The 21,136-nt window shown below is 44.1% G+C and overlaps 1 protein-coding gene across 2 annotated transcripts in view; it reads right to left on the reverse strand.

Moving 5' to 3' along the window:
- Positions 1-21,136, reverse strand: part of CPNE8 (copine 8) — a 1,123,798-nt gene that overhangs the window by 395,450 nt on the left and 707,212 nt on the right. For both annotated transcript variants that reach the window (XM_078679874.1, XM_078679883.1), the window contains one exon: positions 15,676-15,751. In XM_078679874.1, coding sequence (XP_078536000.1) covers positions 15,676-15,751 — 76 coding nt within the window. The remainder of the gene's footprint in view (positions 1-15,675; positions 15,752-21,136) is intronic.

Genomic DNA, 21,136 nt, shown 5'->3' on the forward strand with positions numbered 1-21,136 from the left:
CTGGTCTATCAGGTTGACTTACAACCAATCATCAATAAGGGTCGTTTGGAATGATACATAGTGATCACTAGAATAGTGAGCACTGCATATCAGGCCAACTTCTCACATTGGTGAGCAGCGGTTGGGATTTGAGCTTGCTGTTGTTTTACCACACACGTATCCTAAGAATATCATTTGAAAGATCACATAGGTACATAGGTACATATAACTTAACTTAGAATACTCTGAGTTCTACTGAACCAGCTGTTGTAGTGTGATAGGGCTTAGCACACCCTAAACTACAACTCTAGCAAGGGATCAGTAGGTAAACCCATAGTGTAGGTTGGTGCATCACTTACACCACACTAGAAGCATGTCTACCCATGGAGAGTCTTCAGAGACTCCCCTAGTGGCTAGTGACCCTCCACAGGTCATCTCAAGATATGCAGCTCTCAGTTTCCAGGAGTTGAGACAATTGTGTACCTCCAGGAAATTGAAACAGGGGTCTAACCCCACCACTCCCTTTCTGTTAGGTCTCTTAGAGACATATGATGCTAGGAAAGCTTCTCATACAGATGGGAGTATGCCAGCCTTAGAGGGTACCCTTGGTGATCCAGACCTCCTTGACACTGAAAATGCAGTTGAGGAGGAGGAAGAAGAGGAACTCTCTGGGGATGAGGCAGACAACAGGCCTGAACTAGTCAGCAGACTTACTAGGGCCAACTTAGACCTTCTTAGGGAAGGATCTGGGGGACCCCCAGTACTGACCCTAATGAGGCCTAACCTTGGAGTTAGAAGAGATAGATCTCCTTCTAGGGACTCCAATAGATCTCTGCACTCTAATGCCTCTTCTCAGATGAGAAGGATTTCTCCACAGAGGAGATTGACTTCCCCTCAGAGAAGAGAACATGAAGCAAGGATGAAACAGGCTAATCTAAGGATTGAAAGGGAAGAACTTGCCCTGGCCAAAGAGAAGCTTGCCTTTGCTAGAGAGCAGCAGATGAGTGGGGTAGTCCCCACTGGTGGCAGCAATATCCCTAGAGATAAAGAAAGGAGTTTAGATACTAAACACCTGAGTAAGATAGTGCCCCCCTTTAAACAAGGGGATGACATCCACAAATGGATGGCTGCTTTGGAGAGGGCCTGCACTGTCCAGTGCATCCCCCAGAGTCAGTGGGCAGCTATACTGTGGCTCTCCTTTGAAGGCAAAGGTAGAGATAAGCTCCTCACTACTAGAGTTGAGGATGCTAACAATTACCAAGTCCTGAAAAATACACTGGTTGATGGGTTTGGCTTAACCACTGAGCAGTACAGGCTGCTGTTCAGGGACACCCAGAAAATTCAGTCTCAGTATTGGGCTGACTTTGTTGATTGTGCCACTAAGGCTTTGGAAGGCTGACTACTGGGTAGCAAGGTTACTGATTACCAAGGATTGTATAATCTAATTATGAGAGAGCAAGTCTTAAATAATTGTCAGAACCAGTTATTACACCAGCACCTGGTAGACTCTGATCTGACCTCTCCACAGGAATTGGGTAAGAGGGCAGACAAATGGGTCAGAACCAGGATTAGGCCTAAGAACCAGGGTGGTGACCAGAAAAAGGAATCAACCAAGCCTCAAGAGAAGGGTGTGAATAAATCTCCAGATCAAACCACATCAGGGCCCCAAAAATGCTCAGAAGGGGGTGGGTCCCAGAATCCTTCCAATACCCAAAAGAAAACTTATTGCCAAACCTGCAAGCAGGTGGGTCATTGGAAAACTGACAGCAGTTGCCCAAAGAACCCCAATAAGGAAAACATACCCCCAAGTAACACTTCCAAGCCACCTGTTACTACTAATAGTAATCCCCCAGGTGGTGGGAGTGCCCCCAAGAATTTGGGTGCATTTACTTTGGGAGTTCCTGGGGACTCTGGCCTAACCAGGTCCCCTGACTTAGATACTCTTGTCTGTGAAAATGGCATGGGGTTTGCCAGCTTCACTGCTTGTCCCAACACTTTGAGCAAGTACAGACAGGAACCCCTCATCAATGGTATAAAAGTTGAGGCCTATAGAGATACAGGGGCTAGCATCACCATGGTGACTGAGAGTCTAGTCCCCTCAAGGCAACTTTTACCTGGTGCCACATACCAGGTGACCAATATTGATGGAGTGCAGAGAGATCATCCCATGGCAGTGGTAAATCTCAGCTGGGGAGGTGTCACTGGCCCCAAGAGAGTGGCAGTGTCATCAAACTTGCCTGTAGATTGCCTACTGGGGAATGATTTAGAGATCTCAGCCTGGGCTGAGGTAGAGCAAGAAACCCATTTCAAAATGGTAAACCTCCATGGTAAGGTTAGTGGGGCAGTGATAGCCACAGCCCCAGTCCAAGATGTCCTCCCTGAACAGGTCAGGAGGGCTGTGCCAGTCACAGCCCAATCTCAGACAACTTCCTTCCCAGAACAGGTTGGCAAGGCTGTGATGGTAACAGCCCATACCCAAACTGAGTCCCCTCCTGAAAAGGTTGGGAGAGTTGTGATGGCCACAGCTCAAACTCAGACAGATAATAGTGTTGTGAAGCCTGAAACTATGGATCACTCCACTCAGACAGAGAGCATTGAGGAGGAAGAAAAATCTCCCTCCCACCAGACTTTAGGAAAGGATCAGCCTCCTCAGGGAACTGACCTGACCCCCTGTGAAGAAACTGCCCCAGAGGTAGTCAGGCCTAGCCTGGCAGAACCCCTGATGTCAGTGGACCCTTCCAAGGTGGGACCCAGTCTGGAGCAGGTAACATGCCCCTCTCTACCCTGCCTCAGTCAGCCCAGGGCTGTAGAGGCCAGGGAGGCCAGTGGTGGACCCCAAAGGTCCCCCTGTCCAAAAGAATTCCCCAATCAGCAGATTAAGGGCACTGAAGCTAGTAGTCCTAGCCAAGTGAAAATAAAACAAACTCCTGAGGGATCCCCCTTAAAATTAGCTAGGGACCTCCCCCAGATGGACACTGTTGGGCACAGCCAAACCTGGGACCTAAGGGCCCCAAACCTGACCTGTCCCTCCAGTAAGCCAAACAGAGGGACCCAACCTCCAGCTTTAGGTAGCCAGAGGTTGACCCTGAGAGCTCAACACAACTCAGTCTTGGAAAGAAAGGCCTCTATGGTGGATAATGATTGGAGGAAGCTGAGCCCAAAATTAGTGGAGCCTCACTTCAGTACTCCATCTCAGCACCAGCCTTTTACTTTGCCAAAACACACCACAGGTAGAGATTCCCTATGGTGGAGACCCTCAGACACCCTTAGGGTGAGGGATTGCTTAGTGGACCATGAGATAGGGGGTAACCATGCCAGTGCTGGTACTTCCTTATATGGCCACTTAGGCAATATAGGCTTACCTGGTCAAGGATAGCCTTATCTCCTTTCGTTTGGGGGGGGGGTTATGTAGGAAGGTGGATCCCTGACTATGGTTGCCCCCAACTTTTTGCCTGGTGTTTTGCTGGTTTTCTGACTTAGTTGACCTGGGGCCCTGCTATTCAGGACCCCAGGCCCACTGCTCTCTCTGTTAAAATGGATTCCATGTACCCTAGGTACATATCTGATTGGATACTGAGTCACCTTATTAGTCCCTGTACAGTATACCTTAGGTATCCAGGGCATAGGTGTACCCAGGGCCTACCAGGGGCTGAATCATGTATTATGCCACCCCTGGCTGGCCATCCAAAACTGACACAACTGGCTGCTTGACAGCTGGGGCAAGGTGGTGTAATCACCCTTTGCTGTAGATATAGTATACCTATATCTAAAACCTAGAATGGGCACACAGATCTCCTATCAGTCACTCCTATGGCAGGCCTTAACAATCCTGAAGGCAGAGTGCTTGGAATCGTGTGCGATGGTGCTCTGGCATGAGCTGAGCCTGTCTGCGGCTTACGGGATCTATCCCTTAGCCGTTTCCATGATAGCGTCAGACCATATTCTCTTAAGTGCCTTATAATCCTCGCGGTTATGGTAACTTTGGTCTGGCATTATCTAAACATGTCGTGTAAGGTGTCATACTGGCGAAGGGGGTCGTTCTGGCGACGGGGGTAGCATTCCACCCCTCTAGAGGGAGAAGACATGTTGGTAGCCTGTAACCCCGGTTAAAGTCGAACATAGTCTCAGCTCCACAAAATGGATGCTGCCACCGAGACACAAGTCTGACCTCCTGCTGCTGGGAGTCCTTCCAGCGAGGAGTGCTTGGACAAAGGGTTTCTTGTCAGGGGCGGTGCCAGCACCATCCCAGACAGGGTTTTGTGTATCCCAGGTAGGCAGGGCTATAGAGGAAGGTGACTGCAAGTGGCACCCCGGTGCTCACTGTGCATATGCCGGCTCAAACCAGTTCCTGGGGCACACCAGCCCCTGAGCTGGGGAGAGACCGGACAAAGGAGAGGGGTGTAACCACCCCCCTCCTAGTCGCACCCATAGGGCAGGACTTAGTCGCGTGCCAGCCCCTTTTCTCAGGATAAAGGTAGGAGCAGGCCCCCTTCCAAATTAGATCATCTTTGAATCCTGAAACTACTTTCTACGAAAGGAACTCAAGACTTCTTCCTAAGATTTCTCCCTTGTGACACAGAGTAGTCACCCTGCAGCAGCAGGCACCAACCAAGCATCGCGGTTTGCTGTAAGTCTCTCCTCCGGATCAAGACTGCCCAGCTCGACGAGAGCCAGCTTCCCTGGCACCTCTGACCTCTACCTGCATCATCAGCCCAGCTAAGATTCGTGGGTGTGACGAGACCTCGAGGGACCGGCCATCTTCAGGACTGCACGACGCTTGCCCAGCACAACCACCGAGGGATCCTTGAGTGAGTGGGGCCCTTCTGCTCTTTGCTGCTCACCGCGTTGTCCAGGTCACTTGCCCGTTGGCGATGAACCACGACGACAACACCGCTGGTCTGGTTGCTCCAGACTGGCCCTTGCTCCCCTCCAACAGAGGAGCACCCCGGACCCTCCTGGTCCACTCCAGATGCCATTTTGAGTCCACCGCGTGGGATTGCATTTGCCAAGACTTGTTGCCCCAATCCTGGGTCCAGCGACGTCGACAGTAGATACCACCGTGGGACAGCTCGCACCTCCATCCTGGTCGCCGACAACGCCTCCTGGTCCGAGAGACTGCAGAGCCCAGCGTCGCCCACTCACCTGGTCGAGGTGACTTCGCCCGGTGCATCCTGGTGCCCACCTAATCACTGGCTAGTGATTCAGAACTTGGTCCCCTCTGCTTACAGGTCTTCATCTTCATCGATCAAGGCTTGGATCCCATCGAACATCTTCACTGGTCGCCTGCCAGCAACTTCTTCTTTCAGGCTCCATAGACTGCAACGAGGATTCTCGACGTCTTTTCAGACCTATGCAGCCGCAGCCCCTGGGCTAGGTAACCTAAGCATTTCGGTGCTCCAGCATAGTTTAACTATCTAAGTGTCCATATCCTTTTTCGTTTCAGCTCTACCTAGTCGGATTCGTCCGATAACACTAACTTTGCATTTACTAGCCTCCATAGACTTTGCTCCGCATCCCGCGTGAGAGTGCACACTCTGCACCCGATCTCCCTAGGCCTCCTGCTAGTAATCTAAAGGTTCAGTAGTCTAGTCCTAGCGATCCCAAAGCCTCTGAGAATAGTTACTTACCTGCTAGTAATTCGCATTCCACTTTTGTAGTATATGGTTTTTCGTGCCCCTCGGGCATTTGTGTAAATTGTGCGACTTTAAGTATTTTCTTAAGAGTTTTGTGTTGTGCTAAGCTCCCTGACTCATAAAGAGTTCAGGGTAGTACTGTTATAAATAAATATACTTTTATTTTCATAACAACTTGTGTGGTGTCCTTTCACTTGGTGTTCAAAGGGTAAATGTGGTGGTAAACAGCTGGCTTAACACGCCCTCTAGAGTTTAGCCTAAAGACTGCTCTTGTCCATGCTACTAGGATAGCTGGTCTATCAGGTTGACTTACAACCAATCATCAATAAGGGTCGTTTGGAATGATACATAGTGATCACTAGAATAGTGAGCACTGCATATCAGGCCAACTTCTCACAGGTGGTATCTAGACATAACATACACCAGGCTCCGTAATTTATAGAGAATAGCAAATACGATTACAGTTGAGAAGCAGTTTCTTTTTGAAGGAAGTAAAGTATGGAATAGTGCAGATGATGGGTCAACCGAGTTCAAAACGTTAGGTGCGTAGAAAGAGCCATTGTTGTTTAAGAGCTGGATGTCAAGGAAGAGGGAATTAAACATGCAAAGTTGATAAGGTGTTCCTGAGAACTTAAATATCTTTGTCAGGTAAAAGGGAATTTATAACTTCATGTTATAATGACAGCCAGCTCTCAGTGATAAATAGAATAAAGGAGGTCTGGCCCATACATAAATCAAACGGCACAGATATGATGGACGGAATGCAGAACAAATCAAATCATTCACCCCCAGGCGAGAGATCTGGGTTAAATACATCGTTCTTTTGCTCACCATGCCACTCCAGTTTAGACCCAGCCATATGCAAATCAGTCTTGACCCTGTTCCTCCTGGGAACAGTCCAGCCCGAACTGCCAAGCCAGGTCCTCCTTGGACCGGAAACCATCATCCTAGGACCGGTTTCGGAGTTTCACCCCTCATCAGCAAGGCTAGCCTGATCCCAGTGGCACAGTGAGACTGGGCCCCACGTCTGGGCATTCCCAGCACACTTAAGGCGAGAAAGCAAAAGGCACACAACTGATGGGCGAAATGTAGAACAAATCAAAACTTTCAACCCAGTCAACAGATCTGGTTGTTCTTTTCGCAATTGTCATCCTGAGTGCGACGGGTATGCCCAGACATGGGTCCCGTGCTCTCCATGCCACTGGAGTCAAGCTAGCCTGGCTGATGAGAGGTGAAACCCTGAAACCAGTCCTAGGATGCTTGTTTTCCAGTAAAGGAAGAACCTTGCCTGGCAGTTCGGGCTGGACTGTTCCCATGGGAACAGGGTCAAGACTAATTTGAATAAGGCTGGGCTTAAACTGGAATGACATGTGCAGCAAAAAAACTTGGGATTTAGGACCAGATCTCTGTACTGGTGTGAATGTTTGAAATTGTTCAATATTCTTTCCATCAATTGTTCTTTTTGCATTTGTCATCCCAAGTGGGACGGGTATGCGCAGGAGTGGGTCCTGTGCTGTCCATGCTACTGGAGTCAAGCTAGCCTGGCGGATGAGGGGTGAAACCCAAAAAACGGTCCTAGGATGCTTGTTTTCGAGTCCAGGTAGAACCTTGCCTGGCAGTTTGGGCTGGACTGTTCCCATGGGGAACAGGGTCAAGTCTGATTTGCATATGGCTGGGTTGAAACTGGAATGTTATGGGGAGCAAAAAAACATGGCTTTAGGCCCAGATCTCTGGACTAGGGGGAATGTTTGACATTGTTCAACATTCTCTCCCTCAACTGTTCTTTTTCCAGCGATTAATCAAGTAGCTGCATTGAAAGCATCTTTAAGGGAGTGATATGGGTGTTGATTATTTTGGAATGGCAGATCCACTTCTGATAAAAAAGGTTTAATCCATTGGAAAAGTTGATATGATAATTGGTTTTTTTGGACACATTATTCATGAGTTTGAGAAGGTTGCAGTTGCATTCATTCATGTTTACAGCACCAAGCCAGTTTTGAACTAGTGTAGAGGACAGTGCCATGAAATGCTTTGGAACTCAGTTTAATAAAGAGTGAACCGAAAATGATCCAAGATTGGTTCATGTCTACACTTAGCCAGAAATCAGGTATCGGCAGGATAGAAGACCTTCAAATAGAGTTGAGTGGCATGCGAGCACTGGTGATGTCAGATGCTGGAACTTTTTAGCATCTCCCAGGGGTATAAGATGAAGGCTGTAGAGGATGTGTAAAAGGGATCCTTGGTGGACACCTTATTGAATGGAAACAGGGTTAGAGAATGAGCAGGATACCTTGATGTGCTGCAATTAATTTATGAGGTAGGATTCAAAGATGTTCAGAATTTGTGTTTTCTTCAAGGCCCATGTGGTCCTTAAATTTTGGATCAGAATCTGATGGGTGACTGTATAAAAAGCCACCGATCAAATGAGGTGGAGTGAAAGACAATCACTATTATTCAGGACGAGGAAGTATTCATCAATGATTTACAAGTTGGCTAATCGGTGGCACATCATGCTTGGAAACCAGACTGGAGATTGCCAATATGGTTACTGGCATGGATGCTGAACCCAGCTATCAAGGACTTTAATGAGAAAGGGGGGACAAGATACTGGACTGACAATATTACGGTCACTACAGTCTGAGGACATGCTTATTTAAGAGGAGACAGACTTGTCTAACTTTAGGGCAGTCTGGAAACACACTCTGGCAGATGGAGAGATTGATTAACTTCGAACAGTGTGGTACAAAATGTATTAGCAGTTCATTAGTTAAAATAGCCAGTATCATATCGGAAAAATTATCAAAGGTCTTGAGTCTGGAGGCAATATTAAGAAGGTCAGTCGGGGATACCTCTAAGAGCAGTTACTAGTTGATTTTCTACCCAAGTTGGGATGGGGAATGTTGGAAACCAATTGTAGAGACACCTTCATATTTTTTTAACTTTGGGGTCACAGAAAGTGGCAAATACTTTGCATTTCTTTTCTGATTCTTTCACGGTAAATGAGGGGAGATCAGTGACTGATTTAACTGTTTCAAACTGTTTATTTAGATAATGTTTTTAGACCAACTAATTTGGGATTTTATACAAGTCGATTAAGTTGAGTTGATTTCGTTTGAATATATCTTTTTGAATGGTCTTCAGAAAGAGGAAAGATGTTCTAGATTCTCTCCCAAAAGTGGTGATACATGCTCTATCATTCTGAGATGTGTCTTCTCTTCATTAAATTTTTAAGAGTAATATAAGGAATAGACTTATTTTATTTAATTATTGCCACCTTCAATGGGAGGACAGCATTTATAGTTCCACACATAATTGTGTTGTAGTTGTTAGTTAAATAATTTACATCATGATCATTGGAAGGGCAAAATACATGAGGCAGGGTTACTAAGATTTTCAGCTCTAGTATCACAAAACAAGTTGTGTGTCTTGTCAGTTGCCAAATAATATGGACTTAGAAAAGGACATGTAAAAGGGAATTTGAGATTTAACTGATCAGTGAACTAAGCTAAAATTGCCAAGATTGTCAGCTAGTAGACAGTAGCTATTATCAATAATAAGATCAAGGATGTCAAATTAGATTTGTGTCCAAATACAGCAGTGTTGAATCAAGATGTTTTCATGTAGAAAAGATAACAAAAGCAAGAATGATGGATCATTAGGATTGCTCCAGATTTTTTTTAAGTTCCCCACTAATATGTTGTATTGGATAAAATAAGCTGAAAGGTGATACAATTTAGTCATTGTTCAATAAAGGAGTTATTATCCCCTGGCGAGGGATAAAAAATATTGTTTTTTATGGCCTTTGTTGCAGTAGATTTAAATCAGGTATTGAAAGGGTGGAAGTAAATGAATACCACAAGCCTGCAGTGAAGAAAATGATTAAATAGCGCTATGATTTAATCTCCTTTTTTATTTTTTTCAAGCCACAAAATTTGATATTAGAGTCCTCTGGTTGGATAAGTGTGTCCATGATGTGATGGAAATTTTAGTTAAATCAAGTTTCAGTCAATATCAGAAGATCCGAATCCATAGCAGCAATTCAGTTTGCAACACCAATCTGATGTTTTACTGCATGCCTACAATTATGGAATGTGCACTGTAAAGTGGAGACATAAGGCCCTGCAAGTGGGGAGAATCTAATAGAATCTCAATGAACAGCTTGGGTTCCACGTCTGTCTGAAAGATAATTACGTGGTGGGCAAATTAGAACAGGAATTTTTTTGTCATTAAAGTTTATCAGTGTTATAAGGTCTGAGTACACTACGAATGATAATCATAGAAAGGAATCTCTTTTACCAGAGGAGGAAAAGGGACAGTTCTATGGGAATGGGAGAATTGGTCTTCTGTGGGGTGGAGCACAAAATATCTGGGATAGTTTATTTATAAGGTTGGGTTTTTTTCAGAACAAATCTTTGAGTTTATCAATAGAAGTCGAAATGCTGGATATTTAAATCGAGAAAAGTCCAAATTCCCGGGATAAATATTCAATGTTGCTAATTAGTACCAAGAGCACATGAAATGGAGCCTAGAGCAGGTGGACAAAAGCAGCGGAGATGGGTTTTTGGGAAGGCAAAAGATTAGAGTTGGGTACAAAAGGGTTTAGAAACCTTGCATCTCAGGCAAAAGTGGGGGAGAACACTGGCAAGTAATAGAATTTTGGGCCTTGCATTAATGGGCACCTCCACATTTTTTACCTCCCCCTCTTAAATATGATTCCCAAATGAAAATGACTGGTTCCTACGTGTTTTTGTCAACATGCAAGCTGTAGAAGACAATATAATGTCATAGCTTATAGGTGAGTGGGCTGTTGTCAAGAAGGAAATTAAGGTTTAGGATGTCTTTCAATCACAGAGTAGACTATGATTTTACCCTACAAATGCCAGTGATGGGGTATTCCTTTGAAATTCCACCACTGATGTGGTTATGCAGGCTTGATTAGTATGTAGTCCCAGTAGAACCTTATTCACTCTGACAGTATTTGGAAATGCAAGACATTTTCCATCTGCTGATAGTGGTTTTAGCTACCTAACTGCTCTGACAAAAGGCCTCTATAATTGACAAATAGATGCTCAGACAGATGAAGGGTCTTGTTCCTTCCGTGTCACAAGGTAAAGCCTATGAGGAAACTACATTGTGTATAATCTCTTTAGCCAGAGAAGCATGGGATCTAGATTTAAATAATGAGTAGGCAATTCCTTGATTCTGGTGAAATTCTTTTTATACCTTTAGCATGGAGGACTACCTTTCTCTGAGGAAGACAGCAGGAGGATCAACAGAAGAATGTGCTTTAATGTCAAAATCTAGAGGTAGGTTTAAGTTCCAATGAGCAGCATGAGCCGTAAGAGCAGGATGAAGATGGAAAAGATTATCAATATTGCATCTTACAAACTCATTAATTTATGAGGAGAAATACTTCAAAGGGCTATTTAAGTAGGCAGGAAAAGCTGACAAATAATGCTCAAAGGATTCCACGCTGATACCCGAAGAGGATAAATGATGAATGAAAGGCACCACCCTTTCAAATAATGCCAAAATCTTAACCACTGTATTCTGTATTGCATCCTTACCGAATTATTCCCAACTGCACAAATGATGGCTATATTTTCTTCTCATAAACTCAAATAGATATAAGCTATTTTCTCAAATATCAGAGTCTCTAGCTCAATAAAGGTAAAGGGGGTCGTAGAGAATAATTACTCCCTATTATAGAAGTAGGTCTGGGACCTGATGAAGAAAGAGAAGAGAGGAGGAGTTGTTCTGTTCACTATACTGGGTGCCACATACTATTCAGGTGTCATAAGGCAGATGTGCTTCTGTGCCACACCTGTATTGGCTGGTGTTATTTGACACTGGTTCTGTTCTGTATGGCTCTACAAACTAGGCCAAGTGCACCCCTTCCGCACTTGACTTAAGGGTAGTGAGGGCAAGCAGTCAAAGGCTTCTCAGCAAGGTTGTGTGGTGGACAGAGACTAAGACTAAGAACTTAAAACAACTACAGACACAATCAATCACTATCCACTAATGTGTTTGTCTTTAATAAAAGATCGTATTTTGAATCACATCAAAACAAAATCCTATACAATTAGGTGTGGGCACAGCTACAGGCTATACAATCTCACCTTCACTCTCTTAGTCAAGCACTAAACTCTGCAGTGCTTTCTCTTGCTCTAGCCACCGGCTATCCTTGCAAATATCTATGGTGAATTCAGAAAAAAAACAAGACGATGAATGGACTGCCGAAACCTTTCAACTAACCACCATCAGTCAAGAGATCTGGGTTTACTCCATCATTTGTTTGCTCACTATTTCACTCCAGTTTTGGCAAGGTGGTGGCTCTCAAGCAGATAATGATGATGCCGGCTCTAAACACAAGTACCCAAAACATGGGCATATTACATTGTAAATTACCTGAACCTGGCTGTCATCAGCCTTCTTGAAGTAGCAATAAGGCACAGACAAATGAGCAGCCTCTACCTAGAAAGCTCCCCACCCTTAACAACAGAATCTGCTGTTTCACCTCCCTCTCTCCTACTATCCACTAAATGGCAATGCCCAAGAGAATGTAATCAGTCATTCCTTGCTAAAAGGTCCTCATAGAATTTCTATCAGTAGCCCTGTCTCAATCCTCCCTCACGTCAGTGCCTGAGACTCCACTCTCCAGTCACAGGAATGCAAGCACTTAAGGTCCACTTTTTGTGTAATGCGAAACTCAAGACAATCCAAAATGGATACCACTGTTCCAGAAATATTTTTACATCTCACACGAAGTCAATCTATCAAATGTGTGCTAATCATTCACCATGCATACACTCATGCAACAAGCACATGGAACTCTAAGTCAAAGGGTGTTACATGAAAGCAGAACTTTACAAGAGAGGGGCCATTGGCCCACACTCCTCTCCGACAGAAAAAAAGGTCTGTTTAGGATGGTCTTTTTAGGACTATAAATTCACAAAAATATGAGGTTGCTCCCACCACTTCATGTCAACAAACCAGGGCATGGAAAGGAGATCCACGTCAACAAAAGAGGGCGCAAATAGTGTGCCAGTCAAGGTAATAGAACAGGTTGTGGACCTTAGCCTTACCGAGAACAGGCTTCACCCTTGGTGCACATGCTAGATTAGTGAGTCAAATGGGCAGTAACAAGTCAGAGTATCAGTTTCATATGCCATTGGGTTATTTAGGGCAGAGCTTCACACCCATAGAATATGCTAGGGACATTCCTCTCCTAACATTTGGTGAGGCAAAAAAACTGCTATCAGATTTAGAATGACATTACAAGATTTCATCAACTTTCGAAGAATGAGATAAACTAGAGGGAACAAGTGTGAAAATCACAGCCTGTCCAGTAGGAGAGCATCACCTAAGAACCTTTTACCCCAGTGATGCAAACTTTGACAATGAATGTGGCTCTTTAAAGCAAAAACATGAATACTTGGGGAGCCCCAAGTCTAGTGGATATATTTAAGAACATCAACATTGAACTTTCATTCTTGTTGACCTCTCTGCGTGCCAAGTAAGTTTGCCACTACATTTCTCTTTTCCTGCAGAGGGGCCACCATTGGTAAATTGCTATTGTCCAGAAGCATGTCCATATATTGACTGTACGGAGAGCTAAATCAAGATCCATCCTCTTTGTTTAAGCTATTCATTGCATTACTGCCTGTGAGAATTTCAAGAATTTCCAACCCCGAGGAGAGGAGGGAAACATTTCAGAAACTGAAAAAATAATAGGAGCTCTTTATGGTTGATAGGCATGTATCTGGCAAGGAGAGTCCAGGAGTGTTTAGCTCAAAGAGCCGTACTGTGGGAGCCCTGGTGATACTCAAAGGCATCTACGGTCAGGGTAACATTAGGAGTCAGAACAAGAGAAGAAGATCCATTTCCCAGGTAGGATAGGATAAACTAATGGAGATACTCCAAAATCTATTAGGTAATTAAACAGAATGTAATTTTCTGAAAGATTGTGCCGCAGAACATGCATCCAAATCAGAGCTAAGGGGACAACAGGAATAGTGGGAGTCCTTATTCTCATGTGTCTCTGTAAACACCACAATAAAGTCAAAGGACAAAGACAAAAATTCCACACTGCCTGTTTATGAGTGCAGTCCATTTTAGAGGTGGGTATGTTAGAACTATAAAGAAGTCTATCAGTTCTTGTATAAAATGAAATAACAGAGATGAAGTTAGTGTTCTTCTTTAGGAAAGAAAATCCCAGACTGTGGAGAGTGTTGTATATGGGGCAGATATTTCATTCGTTAATAGCAGTAGATTGAGCCGTGTCCAAACAATCATACAAATAAAGGGTAAAGAGAGATCTCTTGAAGACTTAGATAGAAGACCACTACCAAGAGTTCGTAAAGAGTTTATGGTTGAAGCCCAGATTAAAGGCTCCAATTATAAACCTCACGTAATAGCAATGCTCTTCCTTGATTGGCATATGGAGGTACGCATTTTGGAGATTCGCAGATGCCTATCATTAGCCTAACTTAAGAGAGCAGCATGATTTCAGCTTGCATGAACAAATACCTGATCTTGATAGGATAACATGGTTAAAGTCATAAAATTATAGCACTGTCCTTTTTGGTAACTGATAAAGAAAGCACACCAGGGGCAATCATATCCAATGACAATAGCACAAGGTATGTTAGCCAAGTCTCATGTAGATGAGCTATGTAGATACAATCATGCTGCTTACCATGCCATGAACACAGAAAGGGTCTAGACATGACACAATAAAACTTGTATACTGCAAATAGGACCACTCCAAGATGATCATTTCACTGGGGGGATTAGCAAGTGCAGCAAAAGCACACCCAGCCGAAATGTCCCGAATGCACATCTTTATCATTACCATCCCATACAGTCCAACATATATGTCACAACAGATTCTAAATGTACATAAAGCAATAATTATGTGGCAAGTGCGAAATTGCCACGCATAACTAATTCAGTAAACACAACCAGGACTTCTTATGGTGGAAAGCAAAACACTTCCAATGAGAGAGAAATTGGCATGCTGCCATAGTTATTATAAGAGATGGTATGATGCGTGATGCCAACAGTGGAGTGCAGTGTGTCACCAAGGGGTTTTTCACTGTCCCACAAGTGTCTGTGCTTTCAAATTGGACTACAAACCCAAAATTCGAGAACAAAGTGGGTACGATCATCTGGAAACACTCATCGAGCAGAAGAGAAATTTAAATTAAATATTTTCTTGCGACAGTTTAATCAGTGAGTTATTCACCCAAAGAGTTAAAATTCCAATAGATGTTATCACTTTGCAAGGTTAAAAGTGAATTTACCCATTGAAAAAACACAGCCAGTACTCAAGAAACACAACTGACAATGGTTGCTTGTGCAATTTGCAACTCTGAGGAAAGACAAGATCTCCCAAAGTCCTTAGCCACTACTGACAGACTGGTCACAGCCTCTCAGTTACAGTATTTTTTTTTTTTTGGGAGTTTTATATAGCGCGAACTAGAACCGAACCGAACCGAATCAGTTATCAGAGCGCTTTACATAGCACCAGTTACGTTACATGAGGACACACTTTCATTTTTTAGGCACGGGGAGATTAAGTGATTTGCCCAGAATCACAGGGGTTTTTTGGCGTCGTTACCGAGACTCGAACCCAGATCCCAGATCCCCAGGTCCGAGGTCCGAGGTCCGAGGTCGAGGTCTTCGAGAGATGTAAATAATTACCTCTCTTCTACAAAAGAGACCAAAGGTTTCAAGAGAAGAATAAAAAAATGCTCAGAGAAACAAGACATGTGCAGTGGCCAACTATATACCCATCGGAGACCTACACCTATCATTATCTTGCATGAATTTTCCCTTAACAGACAACCTATTTTGAAAGTTGGTGTGTACTGTACAAGAATTTCACTTTCCAACAATACACCAGTGTCTTTCACTTTTGCTTTACTATGTATCCTGCATTCCATAGTATCTGACTATTTCAAAGTTGGCTATTCCTCTGTTCCTATAAAACCTAACATGATTAAAAGTTCTGCCAGTTTTGGAACTGGAAATGATACTGAAAGAAAATTAAATTGCTCACCTCATAAATATTAAACTGTGACTGGCCTCTTGACAACTCCCGATAACTTGTTGTGAATTCACCAATGAAATCATGTCTGAAAATAACGCAAATGAGGTAAATAAATACAATGGTTTCTTTCATAAGTCACAACTTTTCAGTAAAGATGAAATCAAATCATACATAAACACTGGAATATCAGATCGTTAAAATGAAATAACCCAGGACAAGACACATCAAATTGTTTAAGAAAATAAGTTACTTACCTGTAACTGTAGTTCCCCAGTATTGGAAACTTTCATAGATTCACATGCTTGAATCATTCCCTGTCGTCGAGATTGGAGTCTCGAGGACGGGGAATGATTCAAGTATGTAAACCTTTGAAAGCTCCAATACTGGAGTAAAGCATTTTAATTTGACCCCATTTTTGAAACAGTGCCTAAAAGGAGAATTGATCAGCTGCACTATTCTAAAACGACCCATTTGAATAAAACACACAGAAAGAGCATAAGCATAATGCTACCAAAAGTAAGTTCTTTTTTAAGGATATAGAATACTTGTTTGGATATCTAGACTTGACAAAATAAACTAAAAGTGATGAATTATGCGCTGAAAAATACTGATATCTATTGTGGTCAATGCGCAATTACATTTTGGCACAGCATGTATAAAGTCTGAGGGGCTGATTCACAGAACTAACTTACTACAAAATCCTAAACTTACCATCATATTGGTATTCACAGAATGCACTTATTCATTTTGGTATTCACAGAACGCACTTACTCATTGATGAGAAAGTACCTTCTGTGAATACAAAAATAAGTAAGTTACTCAAAATTAGTAAATTACTCAAAATTAGTAAGTTAATCATTTTGGTATTCACAGAAGGCACTCACTCATTGATGAGTAAGTGCCTTCTGTGAATACCAAAATGAGTAAGTTACTCAAAATGAGTAAGTTACTCATTTAGGTATTCACAGAAGGCACTTACTCATCAATGAGTAAGTGCCTTTTGTGAATACCAAAATGAATAAGTGCATTCTGTGGATACCAAAATGAGTAAGTGCATTCTGTGGATACCAAAATGAGTAAGTGCATTCTGTGGATACCAAAATGAGTAAGTGCATTCTGTGAATACCAAAATGGTCGTCAGTTAGGATTTTGTAGTAAGTTAGTTTTGTGAATCGGGCCCTTAGCAGTCATTTCAAGGATCATCCCGATGGATCCTTGCAATGTACAGTTTGCAAGTGAATGGTCATTTTATTTGGAATGCTTTGATTACATTATTATTGGTCCTCTGACTAATATACTTGGGAAATGCTGGATAACTGAAAGAAGCATCAAGTCCCTAGCCTATAACTCCAGTTCTCTAGATTCACATGATTGACTCACTCCAAGTCTTAAAGATGAAAGTTCTACTGTTATATTTCAATAGCAGTATTAAGAGATTGCATTAAAAATCAGCGCAAAACATTCAAACTTTATTGCCTCAATTGTCTCATTAGAAAAGATCCAAACTTCAATCAATGATTTGAGAGTGCATACTCCAATACCCCAGGCCCCACCATCTTTAGAATCCCATACCATCAGTATAAAAGAATATGGTAACAGAAGCTTCTGATCGGGGATGAGGAGTGACTCCTTCATGGTTTTTTTTTTTTTTTTACTCCTTCATGTTGCCCATTTTTCGATGTCTGATAGAGAAACTCCAGCATAAAGTACTGCTGTGGAGGCTACTTCCCATGTGGAATGAGCCAACAAAGTAGATTGCAGAGGAAAGCCATTCTTGCAGTGATGAAACACAACAGCAGCTGCAATCCATTGTGCTATTCTTTTGTTTTCAGTGAGGATTTCTTCACTGCATTTCTGTGACAGTCCAATAGAAATGGCTAATCTGAGTGTCCATAGCAGAGTGGTAGACTCAATATTGAACTTTAAGCATCTGAAGACATCTAACTCCAGCTATACTGAAGAACAGATTCACATTTACAAAGTAATACTGTCTGACTACAGACTCTTTGAGAAAATCATCTGTGGGTCATGCGTTCTTAAGTCATCTTCTACATTATTTATTTTATTTATTTATTTTACAGATTTATAGAGCGCATGGCTGCCCATAGGCGTCCCAGCGCTGAGAGACAAACCTAAAGAGAGATGTTTTATGGGAACAGCCATGTTTTGAGAGCTTTACGGAATGTAAGAAGGTTAGATTGGGCTCTGAGGCTAAAGGGGAGCGAGTTCCAAAGTTTGCCGGCGTTGAGGGAGAACAGTCGGCCGCCTGAGCGGGCCTTTCTGATCCTGGGGATTGAGGCTAGGAAGCAGTTGGAGGAGCGAAGAGGTCTGGAGGTGATGTAAGGTGAGATGAGATTTTGGAGTATGGGAGGGGCTTTGCCGTGCATGATCTTGTGTGTCGTGCAGAGAGCTTTGAATTGAATTCTCTCTTGGATGGGAAGCCAATGGAGGGCCTTCAGTGATGGTTTGGCAGAGCAGCGACGATGGGTGCCTGTGAGCACGCGGGCTGCCGCATTCTGGGCCGTTTGGAGTTTGGCTAGAACTTTTTTGGGGGCCCCTAGGTATAGGGCATTGCCATAGTCCAAATGGGAAAGTACAAGGCCATGGATGAGGAGTTTGCGCGATTGGGTCGGAAGCAGGGGTAGTATTTTTCTTGCCGATCTTAATAGACCGTGACAGGTTCCAGCAACTTTCCGTGCTTGGGCTGAAAAATTAAGTTCTTCATCCAACCAGATGCCCAAGCTTTTTATTTCTGGTTTAGACGCAGGGGGGGGGGGCCCATAGCTGACGGCCATATGGAGATAGAGCTGTATAAAGATTTATTACCTAAAAACATAATCTCCGTTTTTTCGTTATTCAGCTTGAGGTGGGAGTTACTCATCCATTTTGTAATTTCGGTCAAGCAGGAGTGAAGGTTGGGAATGGAGAGGTCTTGCTGGCTGAGAGAGACCACAAGTTGAGTGTCGTCGGCATATGTCAGGAGTTTGATGCCGTATGGGACGACGACCTTCTCGAGGGGGGACATATAAACATTAAAAAGGGTTGGGCTCAAAGACGAGCCCTGAGGAACCCCGCAGTTGATGGGTGTCGGTCTGGACATGAAGGTGCCCTCTGTCACCTGAAAAAATCGGTTTTTGAGGAAGGATTCTAACCACGCCAAGGCCATTCCTGTGACTCCAAGGTGTTTGAGTCTTTGGATGAGGATAAGGTGGTTGACGGTGTCGAAAGCGGCACTAAGGTCCAGGAGGATCACTGCCACTGATCCTCCTGAGTCTATGATTTTCCTTGTCTCCTCGACTACCGCCAATATAGCTGTCTCGGTGCTCTGGCCTGGCCTGAATCCTGTTTGGGAGGGTTCCAGTAGTTTATTGGACTCAAGGTATTGGGAGAGAATTAGGTTGACGTGTTTCTCAGCTATTTTGCTGACACCTGGAAGTAAGGAAATTGGCCTGTAGTTACCAAGTTCTAGTGGGTCGAGATGGGGTTTTTTGAGCAGTGCTCTCACCATGGCTTTTTTCCAGGTGGGGGGGACAATCCCTAGGGAGAGTGAGTCGTTAATGAGTTTTGTCAGTTTTGGTAGAATAGTGGGTCCGACTAATTTCAGGATATTCAATGGGGCAGGGTCAGAGGGGCTGCCACTTTTAATAGAGCTGAGTATGCGGAAAGTGATGTCGGTTGTGAGAGGAGTAAATACTGACAGCTGATAGCTGTGTGGGTTGACGTCAGAGGGGGGACTGAGGGCATTGAAGGGGGTAGAGGGGAGTAAATTGATGATATTAGTGATTTTGGAGTTAAAAAATTCTGCAAATTCGTTGCAGCGGGTGACTGAAGGTTCCACCAGAGGGGGAGGGTCTGGTGTTTTGAGCAATTTCTTCGCTATTTGGTAGGTTTCCCGGGCAGAGTTGTGGGATGCTTTAATTTTCTCCTCAAAGTAGTTGATCTGTGCAGCTTTGATTGCTTTTTTGTAATTGAGAAGAGTAGTTTTGTATTTAGTTTTAGTGGTATGGTCGAAATTTTTTCTCCAATCTCTTTCAGATCTTTTGCAGGCTTTTTTTAGCAGTCGCAATTCATCAGTGAACCAGGGAGAGGTGGGTTTATTCCGTGGATTACAAGAGATTTTTCGGGGGAGAGTTTTGTCTAGGGAGTTGGCAATCCATGCTGAGAATTCTGCATCAGCGCTGATGGGGTTGTCGTTGGATGCGGGTGGGGAGCTCTCTAGATGATAAGTCCAGGTTTCTACATTCAGTTTAGACCAAGATCTTGACGGTTTGCTGGGGGGAGCGGTAGTACGGGGAACGCGGGTGATCTGCCAGAATAAAGGAACGAGGTAATGGTCAGACCACGGGACTGGGATGGGATCACGTATAGTCAGGTCGTGAATGTTGGTGAATACTGGGTCTAACAGATGTCCCAGGATGTGAGTGGGTAAATGGCCCAGTAGTTTCAATTGAAGGGTTTCAAGGTCTGTTACCAAGTCGGCGGTCTGTTTGATTTCCTTTTTATCGAAATGGATGTTTAGATCACCCAGGATCAGGCATGAAGAGTTGGTTGCGGTCAGAGTGTACGAGTGTTCCGTTAGGGATTCGCAGAACTGACCTAATGGTCCTGGGGGGGCGGTAAATAAGGAAGCCTGAAATGGATTGGCAGGGGGAGACCTGGATAGTATACATGACATTTTCGCAGTCAGCAAGGGGGCTGCCTTGGATACGGCATGACAGCTGTTCTTTATGAATTATGGCAATGCCACCGCCTTTTCCTTTAGGTCGGTTTATGCGCTGAATGAGGAAGCCCTGGGGAAGGGAGTTGACAATGTCGGGATCTGAGTCCGGTCCCAGCCAAGTTTCCGTTAGGAAAAGCACTTCTAAGCTACGATTTTCCAATAGAAGGTGGATTTCTGTCGAGTGTTTAGGGAGAGATCTGCAGTTGATAAGGGCCATGCGTATCGGGATAGGGGGAGGCGATATGGGTACAGAGGGGTTACAGCTGTATGAACAGTGGGTGCATCGAGTGGGAGGGTGGTCAGCGGAAATGCCGTGTAGGCATGAGCTATGTACCTTTTTGTTAAGGCGTAGCAGGTCGTCTTTATTGTATCTCCGAGTAAGGGTACTGGCTTTAGTAGTGTGGCTCGGCTCCGCGCTCTGCCTAGCGCGGACGAGCGCAGACGAGCTTGCCTTAAGCGCGCCATCGTTGCGCCCGCTGCGCTCGTCCGCTGCGCTGCCTGGCCTGACACATATTTTATAAGTGGTGTTGGGAGGGTGGGCGTGGCCAACAGGAGTGGGCGTGTCCCGTGGCTCCTCGAGGCAAGTGATGGCGTCTGGTGCTCGTTTTCTGCCCCTGAACAGCGTTTATGTCGACTGTTTGGGGAGTCCAGTAAGTGCTGGGGAGACGGATTACAAGTGGGTTTAAAAGCAATTCACAGTTTTAAAAAGCGATTTCACTAAGTGGCTCCCGGCTATTTTGCCTCAGGAGG

The sequence above is a fragment of the Lissotriton helveticus genome, chromosome 1_1, assembly GCF_964261635.1.
Source record: "Lissotriton helveticus chromosome 1_1, aLisHel1.1, whole genome shotgun sequence".
Lineage (NCBI taxonomy): Eukaryota > Metazoa > Chordata > Amphibia > Caudata > Salamandridae > Lissotriton > Lissotriton helveticus.